Raw genomic sequence first — 20710 nt, 5'->3', positions numbered from 1 at the left:
CATTGTGGCTAGATACAATAGTTTTCCCATTGCCTCGCAATATTGATTATTATTTGACAATGCTTCTTGACTGCTGTCATTTTTCAGGTATCCTACTTCCATGGGTGTTTTCACCTCTTTTGCATCTTTTATTCCAAAATACTCCAGCATTTTTTGTTTCTGACTAAGGAGATAGGTCATATCAGCTTCTCTTTCTATCTAGATACCAAGATAATATATGATGTCACCCAGTTGTTTCACTTCAGAATTTTTATTCAACTGGTGTATTATCCTATTACAGTCCCCTTCTTGTTCAAAACAAAGTGTTATGTCATCCACGTAAATCAGTTTGTATGTCGATCTGTTATCTTGCTTTCTGGTGCACAAACATGGATCTGCTTTGCCTCTCATGAATCCTTCTCTGGGGAGTACTTCATTTAATTTCTCATTCCACACTGTGGCTGCTTGCGTTAGGCCATAAATACTCCTTTGGAGTTTACGTACAAGGCTCTGGTCTTCTGATTCCTTAAAGCCAGGTCCATTAAATATCTTTTGTAATATCACCATACAAAACGGCAATTTTAATGTCTAAATGTTTAACATGCGTTTCCTTTCCCGCCGCTACACTCAGTAAGGTTCTTATAGTTGGGATACTTTACTACTGGAGCAAATGTCTCATTGTAATACTCACCATATTTTTGGGAGTATCTGTGAATTTTCATAGACCTTTATTGGCATATCATCAGTCGTAAGATATATAAAACATTGTTTCATAAAATTAAAATCTAAGATTCCGTACAAATTTAGTACAATCAAAATAGTATCTAATTTTTTATACCTTAAGAACTTCTGTAAGAAACTTAGCAACATCATTAGTGATCTCGGGGATTGAATCATTCAAGAGAAGTTGACATTTTGACTTATTACTCAAATAACTTTTAGGAAGGAGCCAAGTTAGAAGGAATTTTCTGCGAGGTAGCTCATACAGGGGGCATTCGACAATTATATGCTCAATTGTGTCCAGGGAATTGAGATCACAGGGGCACAGCCGTTCTTGTCTTGGGATTTGATGGTATCTGCCATAGAGTATTCTAGAGGGAAATGTGTTAACCCTGGCCAGAAGAAAAGCTCTGCAATGAAGAGGGATGTCGAGATTGTAAAAATATTGGGGCATCTTGCCTAAATGGTTAAAGAGGCCGAGCATGGCAGGTGAATAGATATGAGGTTGGGTAGGGTGTAACTTTTGGATATCAATATCTAAGAATCGTTGTTTGATTAGTTTACAAATATGAGGTTCATTGGTTAGGGCTAGGTCTTCAAGAGGAACACTAAGTTGTCTTAATTTGGATATAATTATGGAGTCCCAGGAGGAATTATGCAGTTCTTTTTGCAAAAAAGATAAAAGGGAGCCCGGCTCAGCTCTAAAGTATATCCTGAGCCAGTAGCGTGTCGTTAAGATCTAGGCCTTGGTCTCAATCAAATTTTGGCCAACTTCAGAGCAGATTGTAAATTAAGGCACACATTTGGGGATACCCATTATTTGTCTAAGAAAGATTGCTTGGATGTTCTCCACATCACGGTTAAGGGCAGTGAACCAAATAGGGATTCCAAACAGAACCTGAGATAGAATCTTAGAGTTAAATACTCTGATTGCAGCAGGGACATACTGATTGCCGTTGATAAAAAAGAAGAATCTAAGTTGGTTTAGAGAGATCCTCACTAATTTTATAGTCCTACTTCTATGAGTTGCCCAACTGAGATTATAGTTGTAGGTTACACCAAGGTATTTATAACTTTTGACTTGTTGAATTCTAACATTGCCAATGTGCCAATTGTAGGGAGCCCATTTTTTTGAAAATACTACCACATTAGTCTTGGTATAGTTGATTTTAAGTAGATTTGAGTGGCAATAGTTGTTAAAAGCTGCTAAATATCTTTGAAGTCCAATTTTAGTGAAAGATAAAATATCAGTATTATCTGCGTATAAAAGGATGGGTACTGATTTGTCTCCTGGTTTAGGTGGATGGGATTTTATTGGTCAGCCTACCATTTGGAGAGTACTTAACTTGACTTGTTATGCCTGTATGTTTTTCGTTTAGAAGGAATAGGAGACGTAAGTCAATTCTTAGTTTGAGCAGTTTATCCCATAGTTTTTCCCTTGAGATAGAAGGCACTTTTTAAGTCTATGAAGGCTACAATGAGTTTTTTATTACCTAGTTTCATATATGTTTCGGCTAGGGTAGAGAGAATCAGACAATGATCTAGGGTTGATTTATTTTTGGAGAAGCCAATTTGTTCTGGCCCTGTGATGGCATTAGATTGGACCCAGTCGAGTAAGCAATGTTCTAGGTGCTTCGCATATAGTTTCCCATGATTGATAGAAGGCTGAGAGGGCGAATGTTTTTAGGTAAATTAGGATCGCCCTTCTTGTAAACTGGGATTATGATTGAATTTAACCATGAATTTGGGAGAACACCATACTGATCAATGGATGTAAATAGCTTAGCTAACAGAGGGGTCCACCAATCAGCAGATTTCTTGAAAAGTTTGGTAGGAAGTCCATCAGGGCCAGGGGCCTTTCCTGGTTTCAGGTTAGTTGTTAATTCTGTGATTTCATCAGTACCTACTGGAGGCCACCTAGGAATATTAAAGGGGATCATCTCATCAGGGCTAGATAGGGGAGCAGTATGCCTTAGAGCCTTCAATTTCCCCTTCTGCATTATATCTAATTTTGAATGTCCATTTGAATCTTATAGTTCTGTGCCCGGGTTGCAATTTGGTGGGTGTCCAAGTCTTATTCTTGTGAAGTGATTGTATCTCCTCTGCTGCCTCTCTCCACTTTCTGGCTTCACTTTCAGGCAACTTGGAGATATCTTCCCAAGACAAGGGGTCAGATATTTTCTCAGCTTTGGCTATAGAGGATAGTCTGCGAGCATCTGAGGGTTGTAACTTTGCTTGGCCCCATTTCCTCTTGAAATCCTAAGAAGTCTGTGCTGAATTCCACCTCTGCTTCTCTTGGTCTTGCTGTCTCTTACTCAGTTGTTAATGAGTTTTCTTTAACTTCTACAGGTTGCATCAGATTTAGACCTTAGGTCTCATCAAAGTATACTGTACTATTTATTGCAGCCTTGTTTGTCTTCAGGAATAGAATTCTGTACCCTTTAGAGTGATCACTGTAACCCACTAGTATTCCTTCTGTGGCTCTATTGTCCAGCTTTGAGAATTTTTACTGGGAATGAAAGTATAGGCTTTGTACCCACTTTCATGTGCTTAATGCTTGGCTTTGATCCATGCCGTAATTCATATGGAGTGCTGTCAATTGCTTTACATGGTGATCTATTTTGTAGATATGTTGCTGTCATAATTGCTTTGCCCCAATACTTATTTGGCAATCCAACACCCAGAAGTATGCATTTTGTTCTGTACCCTGTTCTTTTATGTACTGCTTTACTTGTATACCCCTCCCATTGTGTGTGCAGAGTGTTTGTGGCTTCCTTTGGAACTTATTGCTGGCTGTTGCCACAAACTCTTGGAGTTTCCCAAACTTTTCACTCTTTTGTTTCAGGAGATACGTGACAGTGTACCTGGAATAGTCATCGATGAAAGTCATCAGGTATTTGTTTCCTCCTGATGTAACAGTTCTCATGCATCAGCAAATATCACTATGCACTACCTGTAGGGGATGTGTAGACTTGCTTTCACTGCTTTTAGGGAGTGAGGCACACTTGACATGACATCATCTTCCTGTCCTTGGTTAAGCCTTGGTTTTCAGGCTGTTTCATGGATTGTGGGTGTCTGTTTCCTAGATGTCTGTGCCACAAGTAGATGCAGTTGCTGTGACAAATTTGTGTAGTGATTCTAGCCTCCTCATTTGGTAGGTTAAGCTTATACAGATGCTCCTTCATGATTCCTCTGAGTATAACCACTTTCCCCTTCTTAATCTCACATTGGTTTCTTTGAAATTTCACTGCAAAACCATTACTGGTGAGGTGCTTCACAGACAGAAGGCTTCCATCCAGTTCTGAAACACACAGGACATTTTTCACAAGGAGTTTACGTGTTCCTTTAACTGGCTGCATATTAATGCAGCCCGAGCACTTTAAGAATCCATACCCAATTCCTTCTGCAGTGATCCTTCTTCCATCTTCAGGGAAGATCTTCTCCTTTGTGCTGAGATCAAGATCCGTGAAGAATTCCTGGGTGCTTGTCATGTGGCTTGTGGTGCCTGAATCAATGTACCATCCACTTGATGTGTTCCTCTGCATGACCTTTAGACATCCATCTCATTCTTCATCTACAGATTCACTTGCAGCTTTCTTAGCCTTTTCTTTGGGTGATTCTGTGATTCGGTTTCTGTTTAGTTCTCCAGATTGAACAGTTCTTTTTCAGATGTCTGGCCTTTTTGCAGCAGCAACGCACCCTGGTTTCTGTCATGTGCTTTATCGCCTTATTTACCTTGAGAGCTCTTTCTGGTTTTTCAGTGTCTTCCCCTGCTTGTAGTTCTTTTCTGCGATTATACTCATCCATTAATTTGCCGTTAACATATTCAGGTGTTAGATCTGCTTCTGGTCTAGTTTCAACAGCATTGATGAGTGGACCATAGGACTCTGGAAGACTGCACAGTAATAGTGCCATTGTCTGACTGTCTTTTATTTCTTCTCCAAGCCCACGCAGCTGTTCCACAATTTCTAGCATGGCATTTACATGTTCATGCATATCTTGCTCCCTGCCAAGTCTCCTTTATACAGTTTATGCAGCATATATAGCTTACTGTTTAGGCTCGAATGCTCGTGCACTTTCTGGAGTGCATTCCACATACGTTTAGCCAGGGGTTGTTTCGTAGAAAAAGAGCTAGGGGAACTCATTAGCATAACTCATTAGCATATGCCACACCCCCTGACATCACCGGAAGTGTGTCATAAGACCACACACCCCGCCCCCAACAGTCCCGGCCGCCACCGCTGGCTTTGCAGCTCCACTGCCGAGCCCCATGAGGGGCCCGGCGGTGGACCTGCAAGGCCGGCGAGAGTGCAAGGAAGCAACTTACCCTCCCTCTTCTCCTGCCTCCTCCTGGCTGAATGAGGGCCGGAAGTGGGGCAGCCGGAAGCGGGGGCGGGGCTTCGTCATGTGCCCCGCCCCCCTGTACCTCACCCTGGGGGAATTAGTTCCCCCGCGTTCCCCCCCGAAATGACCTCTGCGTTTAGCTATATCTTCTTTCCTTATGTGGATCAGCTGATCATCTTCCACTAACAGGCTTGTAGTTGCCTTTGCTTGCCTGTTTTTCTTGTCCCATGCTGTAGGATAATTGGCTGGTCTGTCAGCACTTAAAACATCCCAGAGGTCATCTGTGCACAGCAGCATTTCCAGTTTGAACTTCCACAGCTGGTAATTGCTAGTATTCAGCTTGGCCACTGCAAACTTAATATCTGCACTGCTTGCCATCTTCCTCTGGATTGGGCATGCGGCGCCCCCTCCTTTCTCTTACTGACTCACAGTTAGAGCTTTCTTGCAATTTATCCTGAGGTCTGAGTCCATGACCTGCTGGCAGAGTACAGGAAATAATCCAATCCACGCTTTGGGGGTTAGCTTTCAAAGAATTTACTACAACAGGATTTTGCAAAACGACAATAACTGGCTGCAGGCCACTTATACAGCAAAGAGGCCTTCAGAGCACAAGCACTAACACAGACTAAAACATAGCAGAGAGAGGAAACAACAAGAGGTAGGTTGAACAGCAAGAGAAAAACATTCAATAAACCGTAAACAGAGTATGCTCCACAGCTCCCCCTAGGGTACAGGTGGATTAAACTACTATTTCAGCCGTATTTACAGTAACTAGACTCTTAGCAAGCCATTGCTTTTCCAACAACAGGTTGACTGCTCATCAAGGAGTGAAACAAGACTAGCAGTGAGGAACACTCCTTTCTCATTGAAAAGAAATAGCATAAGGGATAATTTCATGTAGTTCTGAGTATTGTGAATGAAACCACCAACTATACTTGTTTGTTTGTTTCCCCCCGGAAGTTTTGCTGTTGCTTTCCTTCTTCTTCATGCAAATCAACATGCAACTCATGCTCATTAAAATTCAGCCTTGGGTGTTTGCATAGATTTGCCCAGCAGCAATGGAATTCATTTTAATAATGCCATTATTCCTACTTTGTATGAGCATCACTTACATAATCTAATCATAAATGCAAGCAGCTTTTGGGCTTTGATTTCCCATATGTTGTAAGCCTTGTACAAAGCATTTTTTAAAAAACCAAATGCCCTGTTAAATCTCAGTACAATGATGCCTCTGTTAAACAGAAAGAGTAAGAATCAGCTAAAGTTCTCAGCTCTCTCACACTCTACATTTCCTGGCTCAGATTTTCATTTAAAGCCATGCTTTGAAAAAAATAAAAAATCCAGCCTTCTGACCACAGATCTCTGGCAATTATTATCTCTGCGCTACATGCATTTGCAACTTTGAGTCTGTTACATTATCACTTTACATCACTTGAAACATCCTACATGTACACTTTGAAAATGTAGAGAGCAATCCTAAACAAGTCTACTCAGCAGCAAGTCCTATTTTATTCAGTGGGGTTCACTGCCAGAAATGTGTTCTTAGGATTGAAGCCACAGTGTGTGGCCCTAAGTAAACATTATATTGGCTACCTGGTGTGGATACAGTATGGCTATTGTGGATATGCATTTAGACACACTTGCATGGTGCTGTTGGATGAAGTGCCATATCAGTATATAGATCTTTGATGCAAATAAAATGGCTTCTCCATTTGAATCAAATCATTATTACTCAGTGGAGATAAAGGGAGGATATACATATCCAAATAAATGAATATGTAGTATTGCGCTGTTATTTCCACTATATAGTTTCAGTTCTCATGTGACCTGTGGAATATATATGTATATATATGTGTGTGTGTATCTGTGTGTGTATATGTGTGTATATATATATATATATAATATATGTATATATCTCTGTGTGTATATGTATATATATATGTGTGTGTATCTCTCTCTCTCTCTCTCTGTGTATCTGTATATGTGTATATATATGTACTAATAATGATTATGGCATCCAAGCCATGAAGCTGAATGGTACAAAAAAGAAAGCATAGAATAATGTAGCAGTTTGCATCTGCCAAAGGTATTTTAATGATTCCTGATTTCCATCTGAATAGCCCTTCTTCCATGGCATTTATTACTTCAGGGCATCCGTCTTGCTGGTGTTTTGTACAAGCAGATTTCCCTAATGGTTCAGATGCCCTCTTGTGAATGTACATCCTCTGGAGAATACACACAACCCCTCCAAGAATCTTAATGTTCCAAGAGCGCTCTGTCACAGCCTGATTCTGTAGCTGTCTGAAGCTAGACAGCTTACAGCAGAGGTGTCGAACTCATTTGTCACAAGGGCCGGATCTGAAATAAGTGTCACTTTGTGGGGCCAGGCCATGTGTGCCATAACATGTAATGCCAGGTACCAAAAACATAAACTGTATAAAGAACAACAACTGGTAAGCTCCGAGTTGGTGTGTCCTTGCTGCAAAGCCTCATGGGCTGGGAGGGGGCGTGCAAAGGAAAACCTGTATAGCAGACAGGAGAGCCAGCTGTGCAGCCCTGTGCAGACGCTCCCACACTGCTTGACTGCTGCAGACGAAGTTGTTCCGCCGTGCTGAAGCCACAATCGTAGTGGCTCTGCCCATTTCGCCTCGAGCAGTCTCCTGTTCCCTCCCTTGCACCAGTTGCTCACGGGCCACATAAGAGCCCTGGGCAGGCTGGTTCTGGCCCCCGGGCCTTATGTTTGTCACCCCTGGCTTACATGGCAACTTTCTGTGGTGGCTTCCTAGGCTAGACAAGCCCATCCTGCTAATGTAACGTGCTACTGTGGTACGTCATGCACTTTGCCCCATATAACCATGTAGGTGATTCTGTGGTGGTTTTCTGGAGGGTGGTGCATACTCTCTTCTTTCCACTGCTTTTCTATTGCATAGGAGTTTTGCCAGCCACGGCTGTACCAAGTTTGCCAGTGTGGCTGTCCATTACCATTGCAACGTTGTGCTGCAGCTCCTATTGCCAACCACATATAGTCTTCAGCAGGGCTTTTTTGTGTGGGAAAAGCCCAGCAGGAACTCATTAGCATAATAGGCCACACCCCCTGACAGCACAGCTCATTAGCATATTAGGCCACACCCCATGCCTTCCCTTGGCTTGCTTGAACGCCCCGTGGCTGCAGGGAGCCCAGGCAAGGTGGCCCTTGGACAGGCTGGGGAAGGCATGGGGAGGCACTTAAATGCTTCCCTGATCCTTCCAGCCCCAGCCTGCCTACCTGCCTCAGAGTCATGGGGGGGGTGTGCTCTCTAGGCCTTCCCTCTGTAGCCACGCACGCAGAGATTTTGGCTGTAGTGGGCGTGGCCAACTCTGAAGCCAGCCGGAACTCTGTTCCTGTGCGTTCCTGCCCAAAAATAGCCCTGGTCAGGAGCCTTAGCAGTATCTTGTGCCTGATGCTGAATACTTATTTGCCCATGTGTACAGTTTATTGCAGAGGAGCTGCGATGGCTCAAGTGGTTAAGATGCTGAACTGCAGGCTGTGGAAGGTCAGTAGTTCAGCAGTTCGAGACCCGGGTGCCGCATGACGGAGTGAGCTCCCGTCTCTAGTTCCAGCTCCTGCCAACCTAGCAGTTCGAAAGCAAGAAATTGCAAGTAGATAAATAGGTACCGCTTCGGTGGGAAGGTAACAGCGTGCCGTGCGCCTTGGTGTTTAGTCATGCCAGCCACATGACCACGGAAACGTCTTCGGACAGCGCTGGCTCTTCAGCTTTGAAACGGAGATGAGCACCGCAACCCTAGAGTCGGATTCGACTGGCTTTCGAGCAAGGGAACCCTTACCTTTACCTTACAGTTTATTGCATCACTAAGGTACTTTGAGGCACTCATAAAGAAATGGATTGCTGTCACTATTATGCAGGGCCATAGCTGACCAGGGGTGAGGGGGACTAGTGAGGAGGGGGCTAAGCCCCCCTAGGATGTGCCCAGCCCCCTTCCCGATGGATGCCAGACCCTCCCCTTCCCTCTCCATGAAGCCTACAACTGCTGCCACTCCAAGCCCTTCACTGCAGCGTTTCCCTCTCTTGCCTGGTTCCCTGTGTGTGCGGAGGAAGCACGTGGATGGGGGGGGGGAGAGAAGAGGAGAGAGGAAAATCCCACCCCCAGCCCCAGCACATGCAAAGGGTCTGGCTGCTGGTCGGGAGGGCGGAGCAAGTGAGAGCAGGCAGGGAAGGAGCGCTGTGGAGTTGCATCAGTCTCATGGCGACCCCATGGCATTTTCAAGGCAAGAGGCCCTTCCCTCCGCCCCGGACTCCGTTGTTGCATTCACAAACGCTTCCTAAATTCAGCGCCATGTCACTCGCTTTTTAAAGGCTGCAGTTGTGTTTATGATGCTTCATGAGGGAATTCTGAAAGTCTCCATTAATCAATATAATGTAGTTAATTAAATTATCCACCGTGCCCCCTCTCTGCCCCACCACACGGGAAAAGGTCTAGCTACGGGGCTGCTATTATGTTTTCATTAAGAACATAAGAAGAGCTCTGTTGAATCAGACCAAAAGTCTCTTTTCTTCAGCATTGTTTCCAACAGTGGTCTACCAGATGCTCCCAGCAGTCGTACAAGTAGCTACTTATGGGCTAGGTTACAAGGAATATCCTAGCCCCACCTGCACTGCTAATAGTGAAGGCAGCTCCTTTATGGACAGGTCTTGAGCAGTGGCGACAGAAGCCTTGTTCACAAGTTATAGCTAACGTTTGTACAGTCTGTAGACTTGATTTTAAAAAATACATACATTCAGTAGTTCTCATGTAACGTTCAATGCATGTACAGCTGGACATGTGATATAAAGTCCACATCAATCCAGATTAGGGGTGTACAGGGGGGGAAATTCATTTTCCCCCGGATTCAGGTATAATAAAGCTGAATTTTTTCGGGAATCCAGAATATACCTGAATACCAATACTGGTATTGTATTAGTACCCCAAACTTTTTGGTATTCCTGAATTTTTTTGGCTCCATTATATCCTATGGGGTCATTGTAGTCAGTGGCAAAAATCTTCTAACAAGTATTCAGGGGGTTGGGGGGAGGGGTTTGAGGTAGAGGTACCAAATTTGTACTGTAGCTGTTGAAGCCTCTCCCCAAAAGATCCCCCCAAGTTTGGAAAAGATTGGACCAGGGGGTCCAATTCTAGGGGTATCCAAAGAGAGTGCCCCCAATCCTCCATTGTTTCCTATGGGGATGGGGAAAAGGCAGGCAGCAGTGTCTCCCCGAGAATATCTCTGCAAGAAAGTAAGTGAGGTGTGGTGGTGTGAGGGGGCATGTTTGTCAGGCCAGCAGCAGAACTGGTGCAGTGTGCCCCCAGAACCAGTGCTACTGTGGCAGTCAGTGCCCAAACCCAACAGGACTCAGGTAAAATCAGAGAATTTCTGCAGTATAACTACAACAACAAACCAACAATCCCAGAAATATAACTCACAGAAAAAAGCATTTTTTTAAAAACTGCAACAGGCACAAAAGCACAAACCAGATGAACCAGAAACAACCAGAAAGGAGAGGAGGAAGAAGAGATTGGATTTATACCCTGCCCTTCACTTGGAGTCTCAGGGTGGCTTACAAACTCCGTTTCCTTCCCCTCCCCACAACAGACACCCTGTGAGGTAGGCGGGGCTGAGAGAGCTCTTTCCAGAACTGTCCTTGAGAGAACAGCTCTGACAGGACTATGGCTTGCCCAAGGTCATCCAGCAGCTGTAAGTGGAGGAGTGGGGAATCAAACCCAGTTCTCACAGATTAGAGTCTGCACACTTAACCACTGCACCAAACTGACCTAGTCAGCCCCCCCAACCAACAATCCCAAAAATATAAATCACAGAAAAAACATTTTTAAAAAACTGCAACAGGCACAAAAGTACAAACCAGAAGTAACCAGAAAGAGAGGCCCAAGAGAGCCTGCCTAGGTCCTAGGCAGAAGGCCTAGTCAGTTAACACCCCCCCCCCCAAAACCCAACAAGCCAGCAAAAAAAAAACCAATCCCAGAAATATAACTCACAGGGGTGAAAAAAACAATGTTAAAAGCTTGAAAAGGCACAAAAGCATAAACCAGATAAACCAGAAACAACCAGAAAGAGAGGCCTGAGAGGCCCTAAAAGGCTACCCACCACCACCACACCAACCCCAGGCCCCAAGCCCATCAACCCACAACAAAATAAGAAAATTTTTTAAAAAGTGGCCATAATATAAGTCAAACCAGTGATGACTCCTTTTCTTCAGTCTTCTTCTCTTGACTTGATCTGAAGTAGTCCAAGTCAGCAGCAGCAGGAAAGCAGGCTCAGAGCAGTGGCTGAAACAGAAGTCAGCCACACAATCTCCAATTCAGGCTCTTTCTCAGCAACAGGAACAGGAATGGAGTCAGCTAGCCAGAGATTCCTGCTTTTATGCTCTCTGGGCATACAGAGAAGGATTTCAAAAAGGAACAAATTTCTGTGATTGGCCAGAGAGCAGTATGCCAAATCCTATTGGCCAGTGCTCCTCCCCTGGGAAAGGAGCAAGCTAGTAGTTGGGCTTCAACAAATAAAGCCAGCAGTAGCAACAGCCTTGCAAAAAGTTGCAAGCTGCAATGGCATTTGCTAATGCATTGCAGTGACTGGCTGTCTCCAAGGTCCCTCTTTCCCCTCCCTCCTGGAAAGCAGAGCAAAAGGCGGGAAAGAGGTAAAAATGATGAGGAAAAGAAGGTGAGTGGAGCCCTTTAAAGTTTAAAGCTGCCCAGAGCCCGTATTCGGTAAAGCCAAAAAAAGCAGAAAAAGGCCCGAAATTTTTCGGGGTTTTTTTTTTGGCATGCAGTATTTGGTAGCCGAATCAGCTCAATATCCAAATCAGCCAAATATCCGAAAAATGCCGTAAAAGTTTTTTCAGGTTTTTTTCCAGTTCAGCTTTACCGAATGCACACCCCTAATCCAGATATTGGTCCCTGGTTTAATGCATTCAATAAATTTGTGTTGGCTCTTTTTTAAAAACAGATGTGTACATGTACATGCATTCACTGTAACATGTGAACAGGGTAGTGCTGCCAGGTCTCCCCCGGCCACTGGTGTGTGTGGAGGAGGTAGGGCTGCCAGATCCAGGTTGGGAAACTTGTGAGTCCTGGAGATTTAGGGATGTAGCCTGGGGAGGACAAGGATCTCAGTGGGATACAATCCCATAGAGCCCACCCACCAGAGAAGCCATTTTCTCCAGGGGAACTGATCTCTGTAGTCTGCTGATGAGCTGTAATTCTGGGGGATCCCCAGGTTCTGCCTGGAGGCTGGCATCCCTAGAACAGGGCTAATGCTGCTGGAATGGCCCATTCTGTATCCCTGCTGTATAATTGTATTGTATTATGTATTATGGTATAAGTCAATTTGTTCCTCATTGTGTTTGACCTCTAAAGAAGGCCTAAAGAGGCCGAAACACATCAGGTCAAGTCCATTGGCCCTTGCGTGTATATATGATTTTGGAATGTTTATATGAGGTGCAATTGGACCCATATATGTTTTTTAAAAATTCTTTACAAATAAATACATACATTTTTATACATTATATATATAAAGTTTTAACTGTTGGCCCTCTACTCGGTTTGACTTACCCTTTTAGGTTCTTGACCCAAGGTTACACCAGCAGATGCATGTGGAGGAGTGGGGAATCAAACCCAGTTCTCCCAGATTAGAGTCCACCACTCTTAACCACTACATCAAACTGGCTCAGGTACAAGCTGATAACATCCCTGAAAGGTGCCAGGTCGTGCCAGCCATTTTGCCACATGCCCGCACAGTGTGGCAACCATGGCTCCAGCAGCTTTGATGCCACTTCCCAGTGCCTACTAGTAATGGTATCACAGCACCCTCTTCTTTCAGTGCTGGGGACTAGGATATTCTCTGTGAGCCATGCTACGAGCCACAAACAAGGCATGAAGGCAACATTCCTCCCCTGGCATTTGCCCTCAGTAGCAGGTTTTCCAAAGGATACACCTTTTGAGCAAGGAGATTACATTTAGTTATCATGGATATGTATAAAAGAGAGACTGGGGAGATAACACATTTGCATTTTGTTTTGTTTTAGGAGCAGCTAAAGGCTCTCGACCAAGAAGTAAATGAGTTTGTGGACTATATGTTTGGAGCTAGAGGTGAGTATTCTTTTCTCAGAGCTGTCAATCCCAGAGATCTAGAGTAACATCCTAAACTGAGTTACACCCCTCTAATCCCATTTACTTTGATGTTCTTCAAAGTCTGTAGCTGTTTAAGATGGTGCCGTTAGTGTCACTAGGATATGTAGGAATTTGCATGACTGTAAGAGTGAATTGAACCACAAGATCGATATTTAATTCTGTAAGTGGCAGTTAATGATACCTTAATGTTTAGATTATGATACACTTAATAGCTTTATAGCACTTTCTCAACATAATGCTAGTAATATTAGAGCGAGACAGAGAGCACCTTTTCTGAGAGCTCAAAACATTTCATATGCATTTTTTTCAGCAATATATCTAATAGCCTAGTACGGCCATGTAGATTTTTAAAAAACCCAACAACACAAGGGGAGGCACATGAGGCTAAGGCATATTTTCTGCAAATATGGGGGGAATCTTGGGTTTGCAGAAAAAGATGGAAGCTTTAAGAAGGGGAGCCAGTTTGGTGCAGTGGTTAAGTGTGCGGACTCTAATCTGGGAGAACCGGGTTTGATTCCCCCCTCCTCCACTTGCACCTGCTGATGTGACCCTGGGTCAGTCACAAGCTCTGGCACAGCTGTCCTTGAAAAAGAGCAGTTTGTGTCAGAGTTCTCTTGGCCCCCCCCACCTCACAGGGTGTCTGTTGTGGGGAGGGGAAGGGAAGGGAGTTTTTAAGCCCCTCAGAGACTCCGAGTGAAGGGCGGGGTATAAATCCAATCCCCTCCTCCTCCTCCTTCTTCTTCTTCTTCTGTAAAAGTGATGACTCCCTGTGTAGATATCATGGCAGAGAGAAGAACTTTGGGTGCATATTGGGTTGCTGAAGCAATTCAAAATGGTGCCCAATAATGGAAAGAGGTGAATAAAAGGGGTGGACAGCAGATGGGGTGTACAGAAAAAGGAGAAACCACAGGGGCTGTACGGGAAAGAGAGAAGATGAAGGGGAGAAAACATTGGGGGTTGCACATGGCTGAGAGGAAAGGCTGGGTGCAGTGGGCAGATGGGCAAGGGGACAGAGATAATCATGAGGGTGAGTACATCTTGGAGGAAGAAACTGAGAGGGAAAACATTGTGAATGATGCAGTAGATTGAGGGCTACATCGTTGTCTAAACAACGCAATGCCTTCTTCCGCACAAGAACCCTTGTGTGTCTAGGGGAAGCGGTATGTGTGTGTGTATGTGAGAGAGAGCATCAGAAACAGAACTTAGAGATATCGTCAAACTAAGGTGGAATTGATGTTTATGGCTAAAAATCATGGGTGTGGTGTTTCCATAGGGTTGCCAGCTTTGGGTTGGGAAATACTTGGAGAGTTGGGGGGGTGGAGCCTGGGAAAGGCAGGGTTTGTGGAGGGGAAGGACCTCAGCAGAGTCCAATATCATAGGGTCCACCTGCCAACACAGCCATTTTCTCCAGGGGAACTGATCTCGGTCACTTAGAGATGAATTGTAATAGTGGGAGATCATCAGGTGCTACTTGGGGGTCGGTAACCCTACGTATCCACAGGGCTTCTGCTTGGTGGCAAATTTGTTTCCTCCCCATTTATTGATTTATTTATTTAATCATGAGATTTCTATTCCATTTTGTCTGAGTCCTGCTTGAGGTGGCTTACAATTACGATAACAAGTTAACAATATAAAAACAAGCCATTACTTTGATACTGCCTCCTTAAGCAAATTCATACTCCAAGACCGGAAGAGGGAGCAGACGTCATGAAGACGTTGGCGGATATGCTAAAACAGGTACTGGAGCAGCTTGGTGGTATTAACCAGCAAATGGCCACGTTAAATCAAAACTTCACCTCGCAGCAACACCAGCTGGCAGAGACAGAAAAGAAAGTGGAGCATGCAACTGAGAAACTGGTGGAGATGGACACTGAGAGCAAAAAGATGAAGAAAAGAGTGAAAGATGTGGAAGTAAAACAAAAAATGCAGGAAAATCGTCTTTTAGAGCTGCAAATGGAGAAAGCCAATTTGATTCTCAGATTCCAAGGAGTGCCTGAAAAGGAGAAAGAAGATCTAAAGAAGACTCTGGGAGAGATTATCGCCCCAGCAACAGGCTTATCAGTGGAAGAAATAGTAAAAGATATAGAGTCTGCCTATCGGACATACTCTAATTATATTAAAAAACAGCCTACCTGGGGAGATTGTGGTTAAGTTTGCAAGAAGACAGACCAGAGATGTCATATTGAAGGCAACTTCGGCAAATCCACTGAAATTTGGGAATACAATTATGAGGACTCTAAAAGACATTCCATTTGAAATTTGTCAAAAGAGGAAGAGCTAATATGAATTAATCTCATTTCTTCAAACAAATGGAATAAAATATTGGTGGGGGATTCCTGAAGGTGTCATCTTTAAAATTAACGACAGAAGAGAGAAGATCGACTCCATCTTTAAAGCGAAGGAATTTCTGAGACGGCAGCTGGGATCAGAAGAAGAACTAAAGGATGAAGAAACAAAATCGAGTGACTCTGTTACCTCTTGAATGGATGAGGACTCTGTTGGTGAAGCGGGAGCGGGAGCAAGTAAAACTGTGTATGATTTTAGAGAGAGAAAACAGAAGTAAGGGCAGAAGGACTCTGAAAATGGCCCTATGAAGATAAGAAGATGCTCAAGAAGTGTTCTCAAAATACTAAACCTACTAATATTGAAGCAGTAGTTAAAAAAAAACAACAACTCACAAGTATAATGTTATACTAACATGTATTTACTAACATGTACTTTAACACGGATATGATTCCCTACTCTTGGGTTTTTAGTTAGTGTGGGTATCTTTTCTTTATCCCTAGTTGTAGTCCTTCTCTTTATTTTCTGTTGTAGTTATGTAGTCTTATGAAAAAATAATAAAATTACCCTTTCGGGGGGGTTAAAAAAATCATTAGCATTTCTGACATTTCCTTAGCTGCAGGCAATGGCTCTTAAATGCATTAAACAGCAAACCACTTCTGTTATCCCCGGGTCACTGACCTGAGCACCAGCATTTCTTTTATGTCAGTACTTTTTTTGATCATGAGAGGTGCTGACATCTTTCTTACTTGAACTCATCGTGTGGAAGAAGGGTAGAGAAAGAAAGGCTCGAGGCAGCTAGTGCTGCTTCAGTTCCCTCTAGTACTAGAGTGGAACTGTGAGAGAAAGGTTTTTAGGCCACAAAGAATGTGTGCTTTGTATACACTGAAAGATTTTTGGTGACTAACCTGTTGAATGTGAAACAGCATAACAGCAAAAATCTGTCCATTTTAGGGCTGCCAGTAAGGTTGGCAGATTCCACTGGCTGCTGGTGAGGGGTGGAGGTAGGGTTGCCATCTCCAGGTTGGAAAACTCTTGGAGATTTGGAGATGGAGCCTGGGGAGGACAGGGGACTCAGTAGGTACAAGGCCATAGAGTCCGCCCTCCAAAGCATCTGCAGTCTGGAGATGAACTGTAATTCCAGGGGATCCCCAGGTTCCACCTGGAGGCTGCCATCTCGAGTTGCCAGGTCTGGGTTGGGAAATATGTGGAGATTCTGGGGGTGGAGTCTGAGGAGAGCAGGGTGTGGGGAGGGGAGGGGAGGAACTTCAATGGAGTATAATGCCATAGAGCCCATCTTCCAAAACGGCCATTTTCTCCAGGTGAACTGGTCTCTATCACCTGGTGATAAATTGTAATCCCAGGAGATATCCAGCCACCAGCTGGAGCTTGGCAACTCTGGTGTCATAAGTCAGTCTGTGCCAAGTGATGGCTCAGATTTCTCAGACGAAGAGCTACCTGCTAGCCCTGAACCAATCATGGAACAGCCAGCTGCAGCTGGTTGTGAGCCAGAAGGAGAACAACAAGAGATCAGATTACCAGCTGATCAGGAGTCACAGCCTACACCTTGTAGCTCTGAAGCAGTAAACAAGTCTTCAGCAGCCACTCCCAGCCCACCTAGCTCACCCACACCCTTGCAACACCAATGACTTGCTTAGAGTTGCAAGAAAGGAGAAGAAGTGCAAGACTCATGGCCTGTCGTCAGCTGTCAATTTAAGAGACGAATGAGTAGTTTCAGGATGACTGCCAAGAAATTGGCTGGGATTTTAGCTCATTAAGGCTTGGCTATAAATTCAGCTGGGAGAAGCAGCAGTTTGTGAATGCAGTACTGTGCTACCGAGCCACCAGCCTTGCTGCTACTGGACCTCTGCAACCACGACAACCTGACAACCAACTGGAACCCCTGACCTCAGATTGGATTTGCTGCCTGGAGCTCCTTGATCCCAGACTGGACTTTGGTAAACCTGTTGTCTGGAACCCCTGCCTTTTGGACTGGACTTTGGTTACTCTCTGCAACCATGCCTGTGCCTCCCGGGGAAGCTACATCAGTACACCTGGGTCCTTTCTGCACTCTTCTTTTAATCCATGTTCATCAAATTCAACCTTGTTTTTAATCCATTTTTTCCCTCATTCTGCACTAAAATCAAGTTCAACCTTCTTTTTATTCTGACCCCCCCCCCAATTCTGCATTACATTTGCTCCCTTCAGTGTTCAGCCCAGTTTCAGCCTGCTGTGGCCCAGGGTTATTTGGTTGCTGTTTTGCCGTGCACTTAAATTGCCTCGACTCAAAAACTGAGAAAATCCAGAGTGGCAGGCAAATGTGGAAAGGACCCTAGTTTATTTGCTATTGAGTAACACTTTTCCATTTCAGTTTATGCCACATAAACTGACACTAATGTTAACAGATCTGTTTATTTACTTCACTTCACTTATCTCCTCCCTTTCTCCCCAGTGGGGGCCCAAAGTGGCTGACATCCTTCTCCTTATTTTATCCTCACAACAACCCTGTGAGCTAGGTTAGGCTGAGAGAGTGTGACTGGCCCAAAGACACCCAGCAAACTTCCATGGCAGAGTGGGGATTTGTAGCTGGGTCTTCCAAGTCCTAGTCCGACACTCTGACCACTATACCTCACTCTGGCCTGTATTTTTAAGCACCTGACTACCACAGCAATGAACAGAATAGGAATTAAACTGATTGAATCTAATTGAGTTTCATTCCCCTGTTGCTATCATGTAGGGCGACAGGCCCAGAGACTGCGTAATCTCATAACTGTTTAGAAGAATCCAGTATTCTAAAGGGCGGGTCAGGAAGCTTACCTAATAAATTATTTTATCCTGAGTTTCTGTTTTTCAGCAGTTGTGCCATGAGTTAGAGGAGCCCGTATCTTGTCTGCTTGCTGGTAAAAACAAACACAAACAGCCGCCAGCATGCTTCTGTAAGTGTAAGCAGACATCTATGACACTGCCATCATTATGTTCTCACAGATAATGTTTTCTGCTACTTCATGGCTGTGTCTGCTCGTTGCATAAACACTCACAGCAACATTTATATCATAACCCAGGGCTCTTTTTGTAGAAAAAGTCCAGCAGGAACTCATTAGCATAATAGGCCACACCCAACAGCAGGAACTTATTAGCATATTAGGCCACACCCCTGCCAGCACAGCTCATTAGCACATTAGGCTGCACCCCATGTTATCAGAAGTGTGGTTATCCAGCCACACCCACCTTTTGCTTGTTATTCTGTTTACCTTGTTTGTTGTCAAAACCCAGGGGTTTTTTTTGTAGCAGGAACTCCTTTGCATGTTGGCCACACACCCCTAATGTAGCCAATCCTAATGAGTTTCTGCTGTTGGGTGTGGCCTATTATGCTAATGAGTTCCTGCTGGGCGTGGCCAACTTGGGAGCCAGCCGGAACTCCGTTCCTGTGCGTTGCTGCCCAAAAATAGCCCTGACATTAACAGTGCAATGGTGGGGGAGGGGGCATCCAAAAGCTAATGAAGCACTCTGCCGGCATATCTCTGAGATATGCTGGTGGAGCACCCTGGTGTGGAGCAGTGCCCAAGCAAAGCACTGTGCTCAGGGGGGGGGGATGCCACGCATTACTCAGCTCCCTAAACTACCCTAATTATCAGACCCCACAGCCAACAACATAGTACACGCTTATCAGGAAACGTAATACTTTATTGAAGAGCTATAGATGCATTAACATAGGCACTGTTAAGAATGACGGCTGCCCATGGGGCTTAATAGGATATAGGGTATTCGTATGCAAACCCCCCACTATCCTGGCCAATGAGCCACCCTCCTGCGCGCAGGAGAAAGAGCTTCGGCCGTTTAGCGCTGAAGCTGGGAACGAAACACTCTCCCACGGTTCCCAAGAAAACCAGACATCAACATCCCCACCTGCAATACTTAGAGATAAGCGTTGTAGCAGCAAAGAAGCACAGAAGGAACGCAAAGGCAATTAGAAGACGACCAACCTCCCCACCCCCATGTCAGCATAGCTGACACTAACCTGAAAATATTCCCCAAACCAGCAGGTAATTGCATCAGCAAAAACCACAGCGTAGCCCATGGGCGCCCATAAGGCAGCTGCCCCCCCCCCACAGGTGGAGTCCCGGCCATGAAAGCCCTGACAGAACAGAGGATGCTGACTACAGCATTAGCCAATCACTGTCCCCCTCCCTAGCGCTACATAAACCCCAGCCAAGGCAGCCCATAGTTCAGTAGATACGGTGTGTGGCACAGGACACGTCCTCAGAGATCTTCGCTTGTGCATACTTTATTTTTTAATATATAATTTTGTTTTACTTCATAGTCAAATACAGAGCGAACTATACATATTATTATTATTATTATTTATTTAATTCCACTTATACCCCGCCCTCCCCGCATGCGGGCTCATAAAAAGAGATACACGGCAAGCTGCCCTTTAAACAGTATGTTCTTATACAAAGTTACGTAAAATGTAGAACATCATGGAATTTACCTGGCACATTATAGTTTGGAGGCATATCGTTGCTAAAGACATATTCCAAAAATGGAAACCATTTTAATTGAAAATTGCTACCACGGGTATTGGTGTTAAAGGACGAGACCTTGTCTGACAGCTCGTCCATAGAATAGAATTCCCATAGTTTAGCAAACCATTGAGTGAGAGACTTAGAGTGCAGTGTTGAATTTGGGTGGTGGAAAAGGTATAGAGTGAGAAGAGATTGGATTTATACCCAGTTATGAGGCGAGGCAAAAACAAAATTGTGCAGAGCGAGGAAGATCCACCTCTGACTGCTAGAAATGTTATTCTGCAGCTTCTCTGTTTTCTAAAATTTCCCAAGCACTGGAAACTTTAACCAAAACAAAACAATGAAAATAGTGGTTTACCTAACTGAAAATGTCTCTTGAAGACATTTGTAAACAGGCTGTTACTTCAAACAATTGATAACGATAGTGCCTGTTTCTAATCTCCAAAAATACAATGCCGTTTTATTTATTTCTCTGTTGCTGCTAATAAAAGCCACACAAGAGATGCTATAGCTCCCAAGGGCTCTTTAAAGGCACTTTAGTAAAATGCATGCTACCTGCGCTTGTTTGCTCCTTGGAAAGGAAAGCTTACTTGACAGGGAAAATGCGGTAAGTTGGTATTCAGGACCTGTACTTTGCCACAGGAGGAAACAGTTCTAAAGACATTTTCTTTGTTGTG

At 44.2% G+C, this 20710-nt stretch overlaps 1 protein-coding gene across 1 annotated transcript in view; it reads left to right on the top strand.

Moving 5' to 3' along the window:
- The first annotated feature begins 3569 nt into the window (after positions 1-3569).
- ELOVL2 (ELOVL fatty acid elongase 2) overlaps positions 3570-20710 on the top strand; it is a 67426-nt gene continuing 50285 nt past the window's right edge. The window contains exons 1-2 of the mRNA XM_015412797.1: positions 3570-3592; positions 13119-13182. Of these exons, the coding sequence (XP_015268283.1) occupies positions 13167-13182 (16 nt within the window). The 5' untranslated portion in view covers positions 3570-3592; positions 13119-13166. The remainder of the gene's footprint in view (positions 3593-13118; positions 13183-20710) is intronic.

Source organism: Gekko japonicus, unplaced genomic scaffold (genome assembly GCF_001447785.1).
Source record: "Gekko japonicus isolate JY-2015 unplaced genomic scaffold, Gekko_japonicus_V1.1 scaffold859, whole genome shotgun sequence".
NCBI classification, from domain to species: domain Eukaryota; kingdom Metazoa; phylum Chordata; class Lepidosauria; order Squamata; family Gekkonidae; genus Gekko; species Gekko japonicus.
Note: the sequence above shows the minus strand (reverse complement) of the source record. Positions and strands in the feature narration are given on the sequence as shown.